General features: G+C 38.5%; 1 protein-coding gene across 1 annotated transcript in view; it reads right to left on the reverse strand.

The window, feature by feature from the left end:
- C3H8orf34 (chromosome 3 C8orf34 homolog) overlaps window positions 1-21,138 on the reverse strand; it is an 83,961-nt gene that overhangs the window by 41,142 nt on the left and 21,681 nt on the right. The window contains exons 5-7 of the mRNA XM_058176745.1: window positions 19,320-19,348; window positions 17,632-17,801; window positions 14,791-14,957 (exon numbers count right to left, since the gene is read on the reverse strand). Of these exons, the coding sequence (XP_058032728.1) occupies window positions 14,791-14,957; window positions 17,632-17,801; window positions 19,320-19,348 (366 nt within the window). The remainder of the gene's footprint in view (window positions 1-14,790; window positions 14,958-17,631; window positions 17,802-19,319; window positions 19,349-21,138) is intronic.

The raw sequence follows: 21,138 nt of genomic DNA on the forward strand, positions 1-21,138 counted from the left end.
AGAAACCAGGATGAGTTTTGCAATATTATCAGATATAGAATTCAAATATAATAGAAGAATCAAGATTAAAATGTTACAATTGAACATTACAGTAGTCTATTTGGAATACAGTGGTGCTTTTCAGCAGGTTCTGACAGGTTCTGGAGAACAGTAATGGAAATTTTGAGTAGTTTGGAGAACCGGCAAATACCACCTCTGGCTGGACTCAGAGTGGGGTGGGAATGGAGATTTTGCAGTATCCTTCCCCTGCCACCCCCACAGAACCGGTAGTAAAAAAAAATTGAATTCCACCACTGATTTGGACCTACAACAAAGAGCTATTTCTTAATATCAAGCGGTATATACATAATCTTTTTTTATGGTATCACCAATTATCTTAATAAAATCTGCAACTAAAAACATTTATCATGTGTGAGTTTTTTCACTGTTATTTAATTTTAATGGAATGAAAATTCTTGTCTTGGTATCTTTCAATACATTTCATTTCAATTATTAAATCATTTTGAATTTCTATAGGGTTTTTTTTAGTGCAGTCAACTTTTCTTTTAAGAAAAAAACACTTTTTAATATGTCAATTGCAATCAATTATACATAATTAGTTATATTAACCTCTGGTAAAATATGAAATAATCCACTCTGGTTATTTTCTGAATGTTTGGAAACTATTTTTTTAATAAAATTGAATTCATCTTTGTATCCACAGATAAATCACTTTTTATCTCTTGCATATAAACATTTTATATGAAAGCTTTCTACGTTTTCTTTTTGATACTATCTGAATACGTAAGAAAACACATTAGTGCCCTCAAGTGGCAACAACTAGACAGAAATAATATTTCTGTATCAAAGTTTCCAAAGACATTGTTGTGCTAGAGTTGGGAGGGAGGGAGGGAGGGAGGGAGGGAGGAAGGAAGGAAGGAAGGAAGGAAGGAAGGAAGGAAGGAAGGAAGGAAGGAAGGAAGGAAGGAAGGAAGGAAGGAAGGAAATGTGTGTGAGAGGAAAACTGGTAGTACATTTAATGTCAATCAGTTTTACCATATCAAAAACTTCTTATCCATGTCTCACGGAAATAAATTCTGAAGGCAGAGATTTTATAAGTACATGCTGTTGGGGAAAGTGGTGAGAACAGTATTGTTTTGAGGTCAGGCCAAAGAGAAGCAAAATAGCTTACAAAGCATCGTAAGCAATCGTAAATAAAGTCATGGTATGTGTTCTTGTCAGCCTGATGCAGCAAAATCAATAAAGAATTCTGTAGTCCACACTGCTTAGCAACTCTCTTATCTCACAAGATTTATAGTACTTAGATAGCTTAAATTTATCTCATGGTCTGAAGGCAAAGGAAATGAGGGGATGGGAATGAGGAAAAACGGTTACTTTAGAGATGATCAAACATGAAACAATTGTAATACTTGACAAGAAGCTCTCAGCCTTAAATAACTAATGACTGTAATATTTCAGGGTATCTTAGTTCACATCTGAACCATGAAAAATGTAACCTTCTGATTAATTTCTTCTTCCATTTCAATATTCAATCAGTTATTTTAATTCCTCTTCTCAAGAGTTTGTCTTTTAGTGAATGTCTTGCAGACTTTAAAAAAATCATATACAGCTTTCAGGATAATAATAATAACCTTTATTGTCACTGCACAACATATGTACAATGAGATTGGTGGAGCTCCCTCAGTGCATCCCGCAACACAATACAACTCACAGTGAAGAAAATCCCTAACCCAATAAATCATATTAACAAATAATGGATACAGCCATTTTCAATGTCAGAATGTGTTATTTTGTATTTTTGCCAATATATCTAATGTAAAGTATAATGCAACATTGCTGATTGAAGATGGCATACTTTATATTGGAGGAGAAACAAATGTATAGTCCTCTAATATTGTTGAGAATATGGGAGCAGAACTTCTTTCTCTATTTGTATCATGCCTGCACAATCTGTTATCAATACAGTTTTTAGTTCGATGGCTCAGCATGCCAGAAAATGAAAGAAGAGTATTTGAATGCTATTAGCTAGGAATAAACAGCTATAGTGACAACAAGCAGACTTCTGTTGTTTTCTCAGTCTGTCTTGTACAATATTTCTGTGGATCTACATAGCTTTACTTTATTTTATTTTATATTTTAGTTATTCATTTAGTTTACTGGGTAGAAATTAAAGTTAGAAAAATGCCTGGTTTAAATGTTCATTTGTGTGTCTCAGATCTGAATAGATATGGTTATATTGTAGGCTTAATTATACAGGGTGGATTTGTGATAGGCTTTGGACTGAAGCTGGAGGATGTAAGGAGATGTGACGCTCAGCTGATTTCCTCTATTAAGCAGTAATTGATGCAAGTCTGCATCAACCTGTTATATACTTGATGTGGAGTATAAATATATCTCGGTAAGTTTAATAAATTTAATTCAATATAGCCACATTTATGTACAGTTAATAAAAGGAAATGAATAGTCTAAGGATCTTTAGTTCCACAGAGGATGGTCTTAACTTTTCTCTACTGCATGTTCTGTATTGTGTAAGTTTCTTCATAAATCACAGCTCCAAGGTCCAATTTTCACCAGAAACCAATCATGTTCCCTGGCAGAAATAAGAATGCCGAAGCCATCTGCTGGAGATTGAAGCCTCCCCTTGCATCTATTGGTTTTTAATTAATGGTGAAAATGTCAAAAAGTAGATGTGAAGGCTTGTACATAGTCTCCTGGGCTTGTTTCTCTTCTGGCCTATTCTTAGTTGAGAGAGTCTACTTTTAGGAGCCAAATTCTTGTTTTTCTCTCTCTAAATGTGTAGTTTAGCTAAAAGTGAGGCTTTCTATCTTAATAAATTCAATGCTTCCCTCAAATATAATGAATATCTGTTTGTTGGATTAAACCTATAATCTGCATGAAAGATAATACTATGACTATTTTCTTTTCTCTTTAAAGACAGTTTTTTTTACTTAATTTTAGTTCTCTGAATATGTCCAGAAGCATCTTCTATAACAAGAGCTGCTGAATGTAAGCCTCTAGCACCAATTAGGAAGAAATTTGCTATTTTTTTTCTATCTGAAATAAGTATGGAAGCTGAATTCCTGTATTAATTGCCCCGCAACTCTTCTACACTCTTCCTTTCCCCAAGGTGGCTTGTACATTTATGAATGATGTATGTTCTGAACTCAAGCCAAGTAGATCTTGCCATGTTTAGAGAGGAAAATGAAGTGAAATCTCTAAAGCAATTACAGCCTTTTCATCCTATTATATAGATGTCCCTATAAAGAATGGATATATGCCAAAAAATAAACACCATTTTTCTGAAAATATTAAGGGATGAGAGGAAACCTCCCCCAGTAGCTAATGTTGATAGTTTAATTAGATAAAGACAGAAAATACTTATCTCAGAAAAATTACTTAAGTGCATCCTAGTGAATCTTACTGTTGTTTAACAATCTCAGGATTATGCCACAACAGTAGGGATAATGAGAATTATCTCAATAAAACCTCATTTATAGAGCTGGACTACTCGGAATTCAGTTTAAGTCAAGAACATTATTTAGACATTTTTATCCAACATAAATCACTGTGGTATTATAGAAAATGGACTCCATTTATTTGGAAGGAGCGGTCCCAAACAGAGCCAACATAAGCTTTTTAAAATAGGGCTTGTTTGGAAATGTAAACATATCTGAGCCAACTACAGCCAAAAGCCCCATTAAGGTAATGGGAAACTATCTTTCCAGTGCTATTACAGAATCTGCCTTATTAAAACCCTGATCTTCAAAGTGCTACATTGGCACAAGCCCCATTTGTTTTGAAAAAGTTCTGCTTCAGAAGGATTTTTCAGAAGTAGCAGCAGATTGCCTGATGATTAATAAGTGCCAGATCTTATATATTCACTGTGGAATTAGAGAAACATCTGAGAAGTGCTGGGCTTGAGGGAGGAATAAGCATATTTTTTCTCTCTCTCACACTATCTGCTTGGGGGAAATGTACCCTTTGTTGTCATTCTCCATTGGAGATGACAACCTGATTGAAATCCACATAATAAAAGGTTATGTTATCTCTGGATTCTGCATTCTGTTCAACCTAGCTATTGTTAATATTTAATAAATCACATTTCATTCAGTGTAAATCCTCCTCCTTATAATATTCATTATATAGAAACTGTCTGGATATTGAACAAAAGCCTACAGAGTGTTTGATGGAAGAATGGCAAAAGATAGTTTAAGATGATGGGAGATAAAGAGCGCAAAAAATCTCAGAATGAGAGCAGTGAAAATACTCTAGCAGAGGCCTTGTATATAACAAAGATATTGAAAAGGAATATTTTCAATATCTTTAGGCAGCAGTTCCTAACCTATGACCTTCAATTGTATTTGGACTATAGCTCTTCTGTCTATTGGCTATCCTAACTCAGAATTCTGGGGGTTTATTATAATTATGCCATGCTATTTATATGGCATAATTATAATAAACCCCCCTCAGTATGAATGTATAAATTACTTTATCTAGAATCAAACACAATTCAACAGAAGAAAAAAATAAATTACTTGAATCAAGGTGATTCTAAGTGTGTAGAAAAGCAATAGTTGCTCTCAATGCAATGCTTCAGAAAGGCCATGAGAGTAGAAGCTATCATCTCAAGAAGCAAGTTATTCCTGAAGTGGAGACCCCTTTTGGACTATTTTCCTATAGTAGCTCTTCCCAGGTGGTGTTTTAGTTTCTGGGTGGCCTTAAAGGCAGACTCAAAAAGCAAATCACAATAATTCACACAGGAGAAACATGGGCATAAGTGACTTCTTCAGTGCTGCCTGTTCTAGGCTGCAACTGAAGCATCAATTCTTTCGATCCTGTTTCTTCAAAATCCAATTTTCACTTCCACAAATTATCAAAGGGAACATTATTGCTTGTACGATTGTGATCTTTGTTGATTTAGACACATCACAGCATCTGACTATGTTTTCCAGCACCTGCTTCATCGCTAATCTATCAAATGCTAATCTGCAAGTATTTCTTATCTCCTTGTTTCTTTATTGTTGATCCTAAAAGGACGAGCTACCTATCATTTGTAGAGTTAGAGTTGTTAAATTATTTAAATTGCTGCTTTTGTGATATGATCTTGTTATGTACTGTTATTTCATTCACTTTTCCCCCCAAGAATAACATTAAAATATGCACTTTAATAAATCACTTAATATAGGAAATGCTAACTGTAGTATTTCCGAATTACTTTTTCCCGTATTTTAAAATATGCACTTTGATAAACCACATAAAATAGCCATTTTGTAATGAATCTTTCTCCAACTAAAGTTGGGCTGCACAAATCCAGGCAATCAGAAAATGAAAGAAAACAGTTGGAGGTTAGTTGAACTATCTGTAGGAAGTTTTTCCCCCCATAATTCTATCAGAATTTGCCTTCCTGTAATGTGACTCCATTATTCTCTATCTTGCATACTGGAATAACTGAGAACAAGTGTTGACTTGTTCATTACATTAGTTCACATTAGTTCATATCTTGAAGACTATCTGCCATTCAACCTTTTCTTTGCTTTCTAACTCCTTCAACGTCTTATCGTAGTATTTAGTTCTCTGACCACTGCTATTGTTTAAAAATTTTCCATGTTGTCTGAATACTTTAAGTGTAATCCCAAACCCAGAATAAAGTCAAAAAATTACTTCTCATGACTTGGAAATAGTAGTTTGAATAATGTGGCCTATAACTGGGTTTATTTTTTTATATTTACATTACACTTGAGTCACATTTCCATATTTAACTGCTTGTATTATCAAGATTGTTGTGAAATGTACTTCTATCATTTAAGATATTAGTTATCCCTTCTAATCTTATATCATCTGCAAATTTGAGAAGCATTCCCTCCACCTCTCCAAGCAAGTTATACTAAAAAATGTTGATGAGTAGCGGAACCTCTGAGGTACTTCACTTAATATTCTACTCTACTGATGAGAAACTACCAATAACGTCATTGAGCTCAACTTTCAAGCAAGTGATTTATGTCCTTCTGTCCACAGTTAATTAATTTTCTAATCAGAAAGCCATATACTGCTTAATCAAATACTTTAAGTTAAAATATATTGCATCTAATGTACTGTTATAATCTAAAATAAGGAAACTGCCTAATCAAAAAATAAAGATTAATCTGGTTAAAATGTTTCTTAACAAATTCTTACTGACTTACTAATCATCATATTATTTTAATAATCCTTAAAAATAAATTGTTTTAAAATCAGTTTATAATCTTCACAAATATTAATAACAGATTGACCAGGTTGTAGTTTCTTAGAGCCTCTTTGTTCCTTTTTGATGAAAAGAACATTATTGTTCTCCTTCTATGATCTGACACTTCACCCTTTACCTAGACCTTTAAATATATAACATATAAAGATTCAATTAGACCATTTCCAAATTTCTTCATTATCTTAAATGTAATTCATCTGACTCTGGAGATGTAAACTTATTCAAAGTAAATGGATATTCCCTGATTATAGTATGTAAACATCAATCTCCAGATTTATTCTTGCTCCTTAATAATTTCTTGATAGAATAAATATCCAATTTTTCATAGAAGACTGAACTAAAATAGTAGTTTGCCTTAACTAATAATATTAGGCTTTTATATTAATTTTCCCCCCTCTCTCTCAACTAAATATTCCTCATCAGTTTGCATAAAGAATGACAGATTATGTTATGTCTTACTCTCCAAGGAGAAATATGTTAACAAATACATTATGAATTTTTGGAAAAATTATGCTAGGCAGAGTTTGTCTTACAACAGATGTTGGGATAATTAAAATCTTACATCACTATCAGTTCTACTTATTTAAATCCTCTATCATCACTACTTTTTTCTCCTCACTAATCTTTATTTTCACATTAATTTTCTAAAATATAGTTATTTCAAAAACAATTCAAATCCAGGTACTTTTTGAATTATGATTATAATTTAACCCAGAACTATAGTCATAAATCATTGTAAGTCAAGGCACCCATATGACTGAAAATGACATTCTGGCCTTTTTCATGGCAGTCATTAAGTGACCACCTCAGTTGTTAAGCAAACACACTGATCTGAATGGGTATTTCTTGCCAGAAGCCAACAAACAATCCCAGAAGCAGGCCAAAAACATCCTGAATTGCAGATAGATAGATAGATAGATAGATAGATAGATAGATAGATAGATAGATAGATAGATAGATAGATGAAGTCTCATTCGTCATCTTCAGACTTCAGCTTCGTGCTTCTGGGAGCAATGTGTGATCGCAGCTGTTTCTTCCTTTTAACTGCTAGTGGGAGTTTGAACTGATTGGGTGGGAGCTTGGCTGTGCTCTGATTGGCTGGGGGTGTGTCGTGTTTGGGTGGGGGCTTGGTTGTGCTCAGATTAGTCTAATTAGTCTAACTAGACTAATCTGAGCACAACCAAGCCCCCACCCAAATAGGACACACCCCCATCCAATCAGAGCACAAAAAAAAAACCCATCCAATCAGAGCACAGCCAAGCTCCCACCCAATCGGTTCAAACCCCCACTAGCAGTTAAAAGGAAGAAACAGCTGTGATCACATATTGCTCCCAGAAGCACGAAGCTGAAGCCTGAAGATGACGAATGAGACTTCGTCGAAACGTCGCCAAGACACTTCCAATTTTACATGGGAGAAAACCCAAACAACCAAAGACCTACATATATATATATATATACACACGCACACACATACAAATACACATACATACACACATATATATATATATATATGTGTGTGTGTGTCTTTGTTATTTGGGATTTCTCCGTAAAATTGGAAGTGTCTTGGCGACGTTCGATGAAGTCTCATTCGTCATCTTCAGGCTTCAGCCGTGCTTCTGGGAGCAATGGGTGATCGCAGCTGTTTCTCCCTTTTAACTGCTGGGGGGGGTTTGACCTGATTGGGTGGGAGCTGGGCTGTGCTCTGATTGGCGGGGGGTGTGTCGTGTTTGGGTGGGGGCTTGGTTGTGCTCAGATTAGTCTAATTAGTCTAACTAGACTAATCTGAGCACAACCAAGCCCCCACCCACATAGGACACACCCCCATCCAATCAGAGCACAAAAAAAAACCCATCCAATCAGAGCACAGCCAAGCTCCCACCCAATCGGTTCAAACCCCCACTAGCAGTTAAAAGGAAGAAACAGCTGTGATCACATATTGCTCCCAGAAGCACGAAGCTGAAGCCTGAAGATGACGAATGAGACTTCGTCGAAACGTCGCCAAGACACTTCCAATTTTACATGGGAGAAAACCCAAACAACCAAAGACCTATATATATATATATATATACACACACACATACATACACACATACATACACACATACATATACATTATATATATATATGTGTGTGTGTGTGTGTCTTTGGTTGTTTGGGTTTTCTCCCGTGTAAAATTGGAAGTGTCTTGGCGACGTTCGATGAAGTCTCATTCGTCATCTTCAGGCTTCAGCCGTGCTTCTGGGAGCAATGTGATCGCAGCTGTTTCTTCCTTTTAACTGCTAGTGGAGTTTGAACTGATTGGGTGGGAGCTTGGCTGTGCTCTGATTGGCTGGGGTGTGTCGTGTTTGGGTGGGGGCTTGGTTGTGCTCAGATTAGTCTAACTAGACTAATCTGAGCACAACCAAGCCCCCACCCAAATAGGACACACCCCATCCAATCAGAGCACAGCCAAGCTCCCACCCAATCGGTTCAAACCCCACTAGCAGTTAAAGGAAGAAACAGCTGTGATCACATATTGCTCCCAGAAGCACGAAGCCTGAAGATGACGAATGAGACTTTGTCGAAACGTCGCCAAGACACTTCCAATTTTACATGGAGAAAACCCAAACAACCAAAGACCTATATATATATATATATATACACACACACATACATACACACATACATACACACATACATATACATTATATATATATATATATATATATAGGTCTTTGGTTATTTGGGATTTCTCCGTAAAATTGGAAGTGTCTTGGCGACGTTCGATGAAGTCTCATTCGTCATCTTCAGGCTTCAGCCGTGCTTCTGGGAGCAAGAAGCACGTAGCACGAAGCCTGAAGATGACGAATGAGACTTCGTCGAAACGTCGCCAAGACACTTCCAATTTTACACGGGAGAAAACCCGAACAACCAAAGACCTATATACAAATACCCGTGAAAACCTCAGAAAACATATATATATATATATACACACACACACACACACACACACACACACACACACACATATATATATATATAGGTCTTTGGTTGCTCCCAGAATTGCTCCCAGAAGCACGAAGCTGAAGCCTGAAGATGACGAATGAGACTTTGTCGAAACGTCGCCAAGACACTTCCAATTTTACACGGGAGAAAACCCGAACAACCAAAGACCTATATACAAACACCCGTGAAAACCTCAGAAAACAAATATATATATATATATACACACACACACACACACACACACACACACACACACATGTATATAAACCACCATAACCGGTCATAAAGTTGACCTGTCTGACATGTGGTTATGTGATTATGATGAGAGGGGTTGATGGCAGGGTATCCGTCATAATTTCAAGCAGTTGTAAAGCAATAAGTCGTTAAGCAACGACTACCAGTACCTGATAGGTTACTGAGGATTTGAAATTAAGCTTGATCTCTCCTATTTTAGTTCAATATTTTAACTATTATGCCTCTGTTATTCTATTAAAGATACATGAAGAAAGTTTTGCATTTTTACATGGATTATAGTTTCTTCCATTCAGTAAATGTTTCTACATTGTGCAAAGAAGAGCAGAATAAATATATCATTGTAAATCTAACATTGGAATATGCCAGAAATTCTGCAATTGCTAAAGCTAATTACAAAACACTAATTAAATTAAAGTCATAATATATCACAACCATAAGCAGATTCTAGATGTATTTACAAATGTATTGCTTGCAAAGCAAAGGCATGTGATCACTAGTTGTAATTTTTCCAGCCGGCTTCTGACAAGCAAAATCAATGGGGAAAGCAAGATTCACTTAACAGTCACATGACTTAACAACTCCAGTGATTTGCATAACAACTGTGGCAAAGAGGGTCATAAAATGAGGCAAAACTCACTTAACAACTGCTTACTAACAAGTTGCTTACTAATGAAAATTTTGGGTTTCACTGTGATTTTAAACTGAGGCCTGTATTTTTTGTAACAATTTTTTTAATAGTACATATATATGACAAGTGTACAAGCAACTTCACATACTAAAGAAAGCTGAGTACAGGTAATCCCCAGGTTATGCGCATTCCTTTTGAGAACGTTTGAAGTTACGAGATAAGTGCCCCCTAGTGCTTACAAACAAGTCCCGAAATTACGAATGTTGCCACCTTCATGAAAATATATGTTGTATTAACTCTGTTGCTAATCTTTTAAGCACACACCAAAGCATCCCTTTATGAGAGGTGTTTTTAAGTGTACAAACAACTTCACATACTAGAGAAAACAGAGTATAAGAAAACAGTTCAAATAATGAGAAAAATGAATTGGGAAGAAATATATAAATAGTAATAAAACATATGACTGGTTTCATTGCCAGCAGTTTAATAACATACTGCAATTTCACAAGGAAGTGAAATTGAAAATTGGTTAACAATCTGAAGCTATATGGAAAAACACCATCTGAAATAGAATCGTTGCTCAATACTGTCTGTATATACGGCTAAGATATTGCAATGGGGTTTGAACAAGGCAAATAGCAATAGCACTTAAGAGTTATATACTGCTCCACAGTGCTTTGCAGCCCTCTCTTAGTGGTTTACAGAATAAGCATTTAGCCCACAACCATCTGTGTCTTCAGTTTACCGACCTTGGAAGGATGGAAGGCTGAGTCAACCTTGAGTCGGTGGGACCAGAAGTCGGCAAACAGGCCGTTTCCGGCCTCCAGAGGGCCTCTGGGGGGGGGAGGCTGTTTCTGCCCTCCCCAAGCTCCTAGAAAGTGCCAGGAGTGGGGGATTGCACGCACATGCGTGGGTGTGGGGCTCATATAATTATGGGTATGGGCACTTGTGCGCTACCCCCTGCTCCTGGCATGTGATGGCAAAAGTGTTAGCCATCACTGATCTAGTAGTTGCTATTGGCTCACAAATTACCTAAGATAATGTAAATGTACCAAAGTTAGACAACAATTAGGAGGACAAATCTGATTTGGAGTAAGACAGCTAAAGCTTTCTCAACTTTTGTTATGAGAATTATATTCAATTTGTATTAAGATATTTAATGTCTTTAATAATTGGGTAAGATACGTTAGTTAAATTCATGAAAAAGTGCACGCAATCAAAAGAAAAGGAGAAAAGATACACATTCATTTAAGTAATTACGAGTTAATAGAGTATGACTTTTAAAAAGCTGCCAGAGGACTGTGTTCTTTGAATAGCAGCCAAGGGTAGGAGAATGGCCAACAGTGTGGAAAAAAATAATTTGAATAAATATGCATGTTAAGCCTACATGAAACTACAAAAAATGATGAAACTGTGCAAAAATGGATAATATCCATAAATTGTGAAAGAAAGGGAAAAAAATCCACATTGACGTACTTTAAGTGTTTGTCCATTAAGGTTCACCTTTCAAGTTTACATGTTAATGTGAAATAGCTTCCATATATTAGAAAATTAGAATTTTTCGTTTCTTTTTCATTCTGAGATTCAAAACAACCCTAAAGCATTACTCTTACAGAAAGAAGTAAACACATCCCCTTACATATCAAATTGTTCTAAGAAGAAAATCTGCTCAGTGACAGTGAATCAATGCAATGCACTAGACTAGGGGTCTGCAAACTTGTGTTTTTTAAGACTTGTGGACTTCAACTCCCAGAGTTCCTCAGCCAGCAAAGCTAGGAGTTGAAATCCACAAGTCTTAAAAGAGCCAAGTTTGCAGACCCCAGCACTAAACATTTTTCACTATTGAAGACTCAAGAGACACAGATGGAAAAATAGCATTTGATATTATCTAAGATAATTGGTCTTATCTAATTCTAGTGAGAGTTTCAGGGTATATTTTTATATTCATGTTGTGCCTATTTTAAGAATAATTCCAGAACACAACCAATCTTGCTTGTAATTTCAAATGACAAAGAAATGATGCCCAGTGATAGATTAATGGCCACTACAACTCCAGTTCCAAGAAACAATACCTCTAGATACTAACTGTATATAAAAACATTCTCTTTGTGTCTCTTACACACACACACACACACACACACACACACTAATTTATATAAAATTTACATACTTAAAAAAACCCTTGACTATAGCAATTTATATCTCTCTAGACCAAGGTGCAAACTTGATTTCATTGAGAGCCACATCAGGATTTTGTTTGACCTCAGAGGGGCCCTGTGGACATGGCCAGTTCAACCTCAGGGGGCCCCTGTGGTGGCCCAAGTGCTCTGCCAGAGAAAATGGGCTTTCCTCGGAGACGACTTCCGGTGTCCAGGGGCAACGGTCGTCTGGAGGCTTCTCTTGCCCCCAGCGCCCGAATCCGGCCGCCGCCGAGGCCCCCAGGGGCCAGGTGTTCCGAAAAAGGACACCTGCCGCACGGACGGCTCGCCAGGGGTCTCCCAGCCGACATACAGGACTGGGGGGACCGATGCTGGCGCGTCCTAGGCTCGGCGGGGTTTGGAGGCCACGGGCCACGGCCATTATTTTGGTCGTCGCCTGGGCCGCTGTGCCCGGTGACACCGGGGCTTTGGATTTATAACTGCAGCAGCCTGGTGGTGAACAGGGAACGGAGAAGAATTGAGGAATGGAGAAGGGAAGGGGATATCGGTAAATGCGAGTGGAGTGCTCCGGAGTGCGGGGGGGTTTTTCTCCCCTGCGGCTGGAAGGAGCACGAGTCATTCTGGAGAGAGGAGAACTTAAAATAAGAAGATTACCGGTTTTGTGGAGCTCTGGAGAGAAGAGGTGATGGAGAAATTTAGGAGGGAGGGTTTGAGGCCCCCCCTCCCTCTGGGGAACAGTGGTGGCGTCCAGCTTCCGCCTTCACTATGAGAATCTTGATGACATCACTTCCCTTGACTTCCTGGTTGACTAACTGTACTCTGGACTCGTTGCTCCTGTGAGTGCCCCTGGTGGATCCGGAGGAAATTACAAGGATACTGTGCTTGCCTGAGGATTTTGAATTTTTTCTAAATGGCAAAGGTCAGAGACCAACTGCTGGAGAGATGGAGAATTCTGGAAAAGTTATCCAATATGGACAAGAAACTGGATGATTTGCAAAGAGGCCAACGGAAATAAGAGCAGAAATTGTGACTATCCAAAAGGATTTAAAGGATACTCAACAAGTCTCAGCAGAAAACAAGCAGAAAGTGGAAGGTCTGGAGGGTGAGATGCGGGCAGTGCAGAAAAGAGAGGAGACGACAGGCAATGCTGTGCTTGGACTACAGATGGATAAAATGTCTTATTTCCTTAGGTTTCAAAATTTGGAAGAAGTGGACCAAGAAGATTTGAGAGATGTTGTGACTAAATTGTTGGGAGAATTTCTTGGGAGAGGTGTTGATTTCATGAATTGGGATGTGGATCGAGTTTATAGAGTTAATTCACAATATGCACGCACGCATGCAGTTCCCAGAGAGGTTCATGTCAAATTTGTGAGAAGAGAGACGAGAGATGAAATTCTTAGAAAACATAGGAGTGGGGCACTGACTTATAGGGGCAGGAGATAGCCATTCTGAGGCAGATTCCCAGACAGGTACGTGAAATGAGAAAGAAATATTACTTTTGTCAAGCAAATTGTACCAGAAGGGAGTAGGCTTCAGATGGCTGATGCCAGAGGGATTGATGATTTTCCGGGAGGGCATTACGAAAAAATTAGTACAATTATGGAGGCTACGGCCTACGTGGAGGAACCCAAAGCCCCCCTGGAATTAGATGATCCAGGAATTGAAGAAGGGGAGGTTATAGACCATGGGGCGGAGGCGGCTGCCGCTGTTGCGGCCCTGGAGTTGGGTCAGGCTGAACCCAGAGTTCTGAGATCCAAAACTAGGAAGTGATAAAGATATTTGGTATTGTGTTGGTTTTCCTTATTCTCTTTTGTATGATATTCTGTTTATTCTTGACCCTTCTTTATTGCGTATGTAAGATTTGTAAACTTAGCTACTTCGTGTCACCTGCTTGCCATATGGCTGTTGTATGTGTTAAAAATTTGAGTAAAATTCTTATCTTGTATAAGAAAAATGAAAATTTACCATACCTGATATGTATTTGTATAAACCTTTTTTGACCAATAAAAACTTTTTGAACAAAAAAAAAAAAAAAAAAATGGGCTTTCCTCCTGCAACCCTCTGCCAGTGTGCAGCGCTCCTGAGCTCTGCTTTCGCTGGCAGAGGCACTGTGGGGCACTTCACTGTTTCCAGGGTGACCCCGGGGGCTGGATCTTGCCCCTGGACCTTGAGTTTGACACCCCTACTCTAGACTTTTAAACTAAGCATACAATACCTATGCAGGCACTTGGGAACCTTGACTTCAAATTCCAAATTGATTCTCATAAGGATAAGAGCCATGGTGGCACAGTGGTTAGAATGCAGTATTGTGGGTTATCTTGTCCACACACCAGGAATTCGATCTCAACCAGCTGAAAGTTGACTCAGCCTTCCATCCTTCCGAAGTTGGTAAAATGAGGACCCAGATTGTTGGGCAATATGCAGAGAGTGGTTTACAAAGCACTATAGGGCATTATATAAGCCTAAGTACTAATGCTATAAACAACTGAAGACACATTAAAGGAATTAAATTTTGCAATTACCCAGCAGTTCCATGGCATCATCTTCATTGTCAATATCTTCTTCTGTTACTGAAGGAGTTGTGCTGGGTAGAGAATCAAACGAATCTTGTGAAAGCATCGCAGCCAGCAATTTTTTATGTTGCTGCTGTTGATGTTTCAGTCCTTTAGTCTTCGGTTTCATCTTTAAACTAGAAATAATAGTTAATCTATTAGTCTCATTAATAACGGCTGTTTGACCAAGAGAACCTATATATTTGATAGAGAGGATGATTAAGTAAGTCAATCATCACATAATTAAACCCTTTTGATTTCATGGGGCATTAAAAGCAATTTCTGTAAACAGGGGAAAGATATATTTATAATAATAATTAGAATAAAACAAGTCATCCTGGACCATGTAAGATAACACACATATGGCATATACTTCATTATATCTATAACTTTTTATGTATACAGTTGCCATCATATGGAAGAAACCTATCACTGGTAAACACAAGCTCAATTCAGAAGGAAGATAATGTCAACTCTGATAGATTTTAGGGGATAGGAAGATGCCTTCATCAGAGATGCCAATCCAATCATCATGGCAGTCAAAATGTTAGTCCCATTTTTTGGCCCACCATTATTTACTTATAAGGTGGATAGTAAAATAGTAATTGTCTTCCACTGAATATAGTGAAATATATTCACATGAATCAGAAGCATGCTAAGCCAACTTCCCCAGCTGTGTAGAATTCAGCTGAATATAGATTTATCCTAGGACTTCTGGATAAACAGAGGAATTCGAAGTAGGAGGACTAAAATTGCCTTAACCACTTATCAGTTCTGAAACCCTATATTATGACATTTGATCATTGCAGCTGACATAACTGGCAGTTCTAGCAAAGAAATTTCCCAAGAAAAAAAAAGACAAAGGGAAAAAGAGAGAGAAAAGACCTGCAAGTATACAGGGTATATTAACATTCGGCCCCTTAAACCAATCACAATATGTTTTATTAATTAATACTTTTTCTGAGACAATATTACTGTACTTACGGTAGGAATGTTCAAATGTCTAAGAAGGTGTTTAGAAGAAGATGGCAATCAACATGAATAATGTAATTTATATAATAAATTGTCTATGGCAACAATGTTTTGGTATACCCTGTATATACAGTATTTAAATGCCTTGAATTAAAATAATATATATCCACATTACTTTAAAACTCCTATAATTTGATATATTCTCAATTGTTTTCAAGTAATAACAATTATTAGGTCTCTTCATATAACCACATGTATCTTTAGATCATTTAATATAGTAATACTTCAAGGAATTAGATTGAAAATATTTAATCAAGAATATTTTTCTGTAACTAGTTGCTTTTATAAACTAGTCTTTATAAAAGATTGATATCTTTGGAACTGATGCAGTAAATATCTGAATAGACAGCCTCAAAGATAAAACCTATAATTACATTCTAGAAACTTTTAAACTTTATTTTTTATTTTAAAGTATTTTAAATTTTGAATTAGAATTATAGCAAAAAACAATGTTTCCCTATCATTGATGGACAAAGTCTAAACCATAATATTTCTTTTCATTCTCATTCTTGGTTAGCCAATGCCTTGACTATGCACCTGCTTTCTGATTCCGTGGGCCTTTAATTTTTGTTTCACGCCTACTTTGAAACTCATTCCTCCAGGTTTCGTCTACTGGATTTGCACATAATTATCTTCAAATGCAACATATAGTGCAATAGTGTTTTATAGTACATACAAATACATATGAATGTACAAATGGATATTCAGCTATAAATGGGAGAATGCTTTTCATCCTAGAGGAGGAATCTTTGCAAATGGAACTTGTCAAGATCAGACACATGATCCTGGCTTTCAAGACCCTACTCCTGTGATGGCAAACTAATGGCATGCGTGTCAGAAGTGGCATGCAGAGCCATCTCTCTGGGCACGACAGTCATCGTCCATTGCTCTTCCGGGTTCTGGCATACTGGCCAGCTGCTCTTTCTACATGTAGGAGTGCCAGAAATCAGAAGACCAGCCACCCAGTGTGCATGTACATGCGGGGAAACTGAGCTTCCGGTTTCCTTCGTGCATGCTGGTCTTTGCACGCGCATGCCAAAAACAGGAAGACCAGATGTCGAGCACACGTGCACACTGGAAACTGGAAGACCAGCCTCCCGGCACATACATGCATGTCGGGGAACTGTTCTTCCAGTTTCTGGTGCTCCGTGCCCCCCCGCGTGCGAACTTCTGTTTCAGCATTCAGTGCCGAAAAGTTTCGCCAACACTGCCCTATTCGCTAGTGTGAAGAGGACCAAACTTCTTTTATTTCTTTTTCTCCTGATGGTTAAGATAGGATCGAATAATAGTAACTCTGATGAGGAGCACTTTACAAATGTTTATTTTTACATCTATTCCTGCCATCATTCTTATCAAGACTGATAAATTATTATTGTAAGAAAGCTTCTTTCCCACCATTTAGCTTAACAGTGTTAATGCTATTGGCAAAGAAATAGTTAAGGTACCTAAAGCTGAACAGTGGAGATCTGAAAGCCACAAGCGGCCTATGAGATGTGTGGATGCTCCAGATATGGCGTAGACAACACACTAGTTCTTTTATTTTAATGAGATCTAATTTTTCTTTTATCTGCATATGTTCTTATAAAGATATCTGAGAATATACTCAAGAAATGAATAGAAGGTCCATGCAAATGTCTGCTACGTTCTCATACTCTATCTGTCTTAGACAAAGTAGGAAAGCTTCTTTTACAGCAAAATCAAATAAAATTAACCGGTTGTAAATGGATATGACATGGGAGACAGCTATCTCCCAATTATTCACCATACTGGAAAATGTACCTTCCTCCAGGACTGTTACTATCCTCACTGTCCCACTGTTCCATTTTGCTTCTTGGTACTGGAGGTTGCAACATTTCATCAGCCAGTGGATCTGCATCATTTTCTTCACGTCCTATCCATTCTCCAATTACCCGAGGCCGAAGAAGTGAAGTATTAAAGGCTGCTGTTTCCTATTAGAGAGAAAATGATTTATCATTACTTATTGGCAACAATATGGATAAACATAGTAAGTTCAAGCAATTCAAACACAATTGTATTTCATAGAAAAATACAACATACCTAAAGGCATCTGGAAAACACTGGAGCAGTTCAGACTGCAGTATAACACTCAACTTTAAAAAAAATTAACAGAATTTCTAGATAGCTAAAATTATTCTGTCATTATGTGCCATTAAGTTGGTGTTAACTCTTAGCAATCACATAAATAGATTTACTCTAAGTAGATCTATCTCAACCTGATCCTTTAGATTTTTCAACAGGTTGCCCTTTGTAACTGAGCTCATCCATTTTGTTGCTAATCATCTTCTTCTCTTTCTTGGCCCCTTTACCAGCATTGTAGAGTTACAACACATTAAAACTGCATTTCTAGACCAGCTCAAAGAAAAATCTATCCCTAAAGCTCCACGATTGTGCTTTACATTAGGACTTGTACATTTTCCTTAGAAAATCAAGCAGAGAATATTCAATTTTCCTTCCTCCCTTCCTCCCTTTCTTCCTTCCTTCCTTTCTTCCTCTGAAGTGATGTACAGTATTTGGGTACAAAGCAAGTAAGAGTATACTTTCCTTCTAGATACTAGCTGCTCCTTATTAAAAATGTGCCTGAATTTGTACTTATTTTCCTCAGTCTGAACACCACTATTGTGCACCATTTCTTTAATGAGCACAGTAGAGTAAGAATACCCATACTGGATCTGAAGCATTCTTGTCTGCTGTGGACCCAAATACTATACTCACCACTAATGTACATATCATAAAACCATATTGAACATAAAAGCATCATAAAACCATATTGAACATAAAGTACAATAGTTTATCCAAATCATAAAGGGATATAAAATAAGAAACAGCGGAAATCCAATTACTGTTAAGCTTGGAAAGTGAGACTGAATAAAATGGTTTTTATGGCCTTGCAAAATGTCAGTAATAAGAGGGCCAGTGTGCTGCTCCCAAGTGTGGGGCCTTGGTAAGTGGTCCAGGTCCCACTTACCAAGGTGGTAGGACCTTGAGCAGGTATTCTCTAGATGACTAAGGATGATCTATCACATAGTAGATATAAAATACTTAAAGAATGCTATCTTGTGCAATCTGCAATGAACCTGTCATATTGCTTTCCACAACCATTATCTGAGTGATCATTGTTATATGTTGCTGACAGCAAATTTTAGAATAGCACTTTGAATTTCAACAGATTTCTCCAATGTCTTCTAGATGTGATGGGCCTTCAAATTTCAGAAAATTATCTAGATGATTCTTCTCAGACCTGGTGATTCCCAAATTTGTAATGCTATCATGAAATGAATGAAATAGTATGAGTTGAAATACCTTATATTTTCAATTTAGAATTTAATCTACCTAAATTAAATTCTGGTAAGGATATTGCCAGCATAGTCGCAAACTTCCCGAATTATATTTGCATGCTTATTTTGTGAGCCACAAGTTTGATGTAATTTGCTAAACGTAATTCTTACCTTATTGAGCTCATCGGAAATTGCAATGCCTATAAATAGAACAAGATTATGCTTAATTATAAAGATAAATAAATAAATAAACCATAATTGCTTGTAATTTAATATCTAGTGAAGGCCTGGTTGAAGGCCAGGAGGGGCATGGGAGGTGAGGAGACGGCCCCTTGGATGGCATTTCCAGGTACCTGCGGAGGTTGGAGCTGGAGATGAGAGGAACGCCGGAGGGGTTGTGGTTTCTGCTCAACGAGTCCCCTGTTATAAGGGGGACAATGACGGACAGTGAAGGAGGCGACGGTTGCACCATCTACTTCCCTGAGGGGATTCGGACTATGGAACAGAGCAGTCATGCTTTGGTCCTGGCTGGGTTAAGACGGTTTACGATCTTTTGTCTGTTAATCCACCAGGATATCAATGGATTTTACATCTATCCAGGACGGACTGCCTGTCTTCTTTTTCCATCTGATACCGGACCCCGGAAAAACATCTCAGCATAACATCTCAGCTGCTAAAGGGGACGTAGTCAGCTGTCGGTCGATTCCATGCGTTATTTGCCACATGAACTCTTGCGCCTGTGAGGTGCCCCCGCCTCGCAGGAATGGCCCGCCACATTACCTAGGGCTGGCCTCAATGACGGGTCTTGGGACCCACAGAGGTGGCATGCGTCAAGGAAGAGTCTTTGGGGATTTTTAAATAGGGAATTTTTAAAGGGGGGGAGGGTAAGGTCGGGTGTTGGGGGAAACCCGTCGGGGAGGGTATGTCCAGTCCCAGCGCACGCTCACGACATTATTTCAGCCGGTCCGAAGACAGGGGGGAGGCGAATGTGCAGAGCAGAGAGTATTATTCCATCTGTACGGTAAGTGGGAGAGGCAGATATGGCGGAGGCAGGGGGCCGCATCGTTCTTCGGGAGCACGTGTTCGATGTTTAAAAGCGATCACGTGCTCCGGCCCCTCAGTCCTCACTCGTTCCCCGGATGGTCAAGACCCTCAGAGCTTGGGTCTTCGGCTGATGCTTTGCAATGCCCGGTCCGTGGTCAATAAGGCTCCCCTGATTTGTGATCTTATTCGCAAATAAGATCCGCAGCTGACTGTTGGGGGCGAGTTAGTGGCCCCAAAGGAGGTGGTTCGCAACTTGGGCGTCCTCCTGGATAGACGGCTGTCCTTTGATGAACATCTGGCAGCCGTCTCCAGGAGGGCCTTCTACCAAGTTCGCTTGGTTCGCCAGTTGCATCCCTTCCTTGACCGGGATGCCTTATGCACAGTCACCCACGCTCTGGTTACGTCTAGGTTGGATTACTGCAATGCTCTCTACATGGGGCTGCCCTTGAGGTGCACCCGGAGGCTGCAGTTAGTCCAGAATGCGGCTGCGTGAGTAGTAACGGGAGCCGCTCATGGCTCCCACGTAACATCACTGCTCCGTAGTCTGCACTGGCTTCCTGTGGTCTTTCGGGTGCGCTTCAAGATTTTGGTTACCACCTTTAAAGCGCTCCATGGCTTAGGACCCGGGTACTTACGAGACCGCCTGCTGTTACCCTATGCCTCCCACCGACCCATACGCTCTCACAGAGAGGGTCTTCTCAGGGTGCCGTCCGCCAAACAATGTCGGCTGGCGACCCCCAGGAGTAGGGCCTTCTCTGTGGGCGCATCAACGCTCTGGAATGAACTTCCCCCTGGCCTACGTCAAGTACCTGATCTTCGGACCTTCCGTCGTGAGCTAAAAACACACTTATTTATTCAAGTGGGACTGGCATAATAGTTTTGATTTTAAATTGGGGTTTTATTAATATTTTTAAATTTTAAATTTAAATTTGAATTTTTAAATTAT

The sequence above is a fragment of the Ahaetulla prasina genome, chromosome 3 (genome assembly GCF_028640845.1).
Source record: "Ahaetulla prasina isolate Xishuangbanna chromosome 3, ASM2864084v1, whole genome shotgun sequence".
Classification (NCBI taxonomy): Eukaryota; Metazoa; Chordata; class Lepidosauria; order Squamata; family Colubridae; genus Ahaetulla; species Ahaetulla prasina.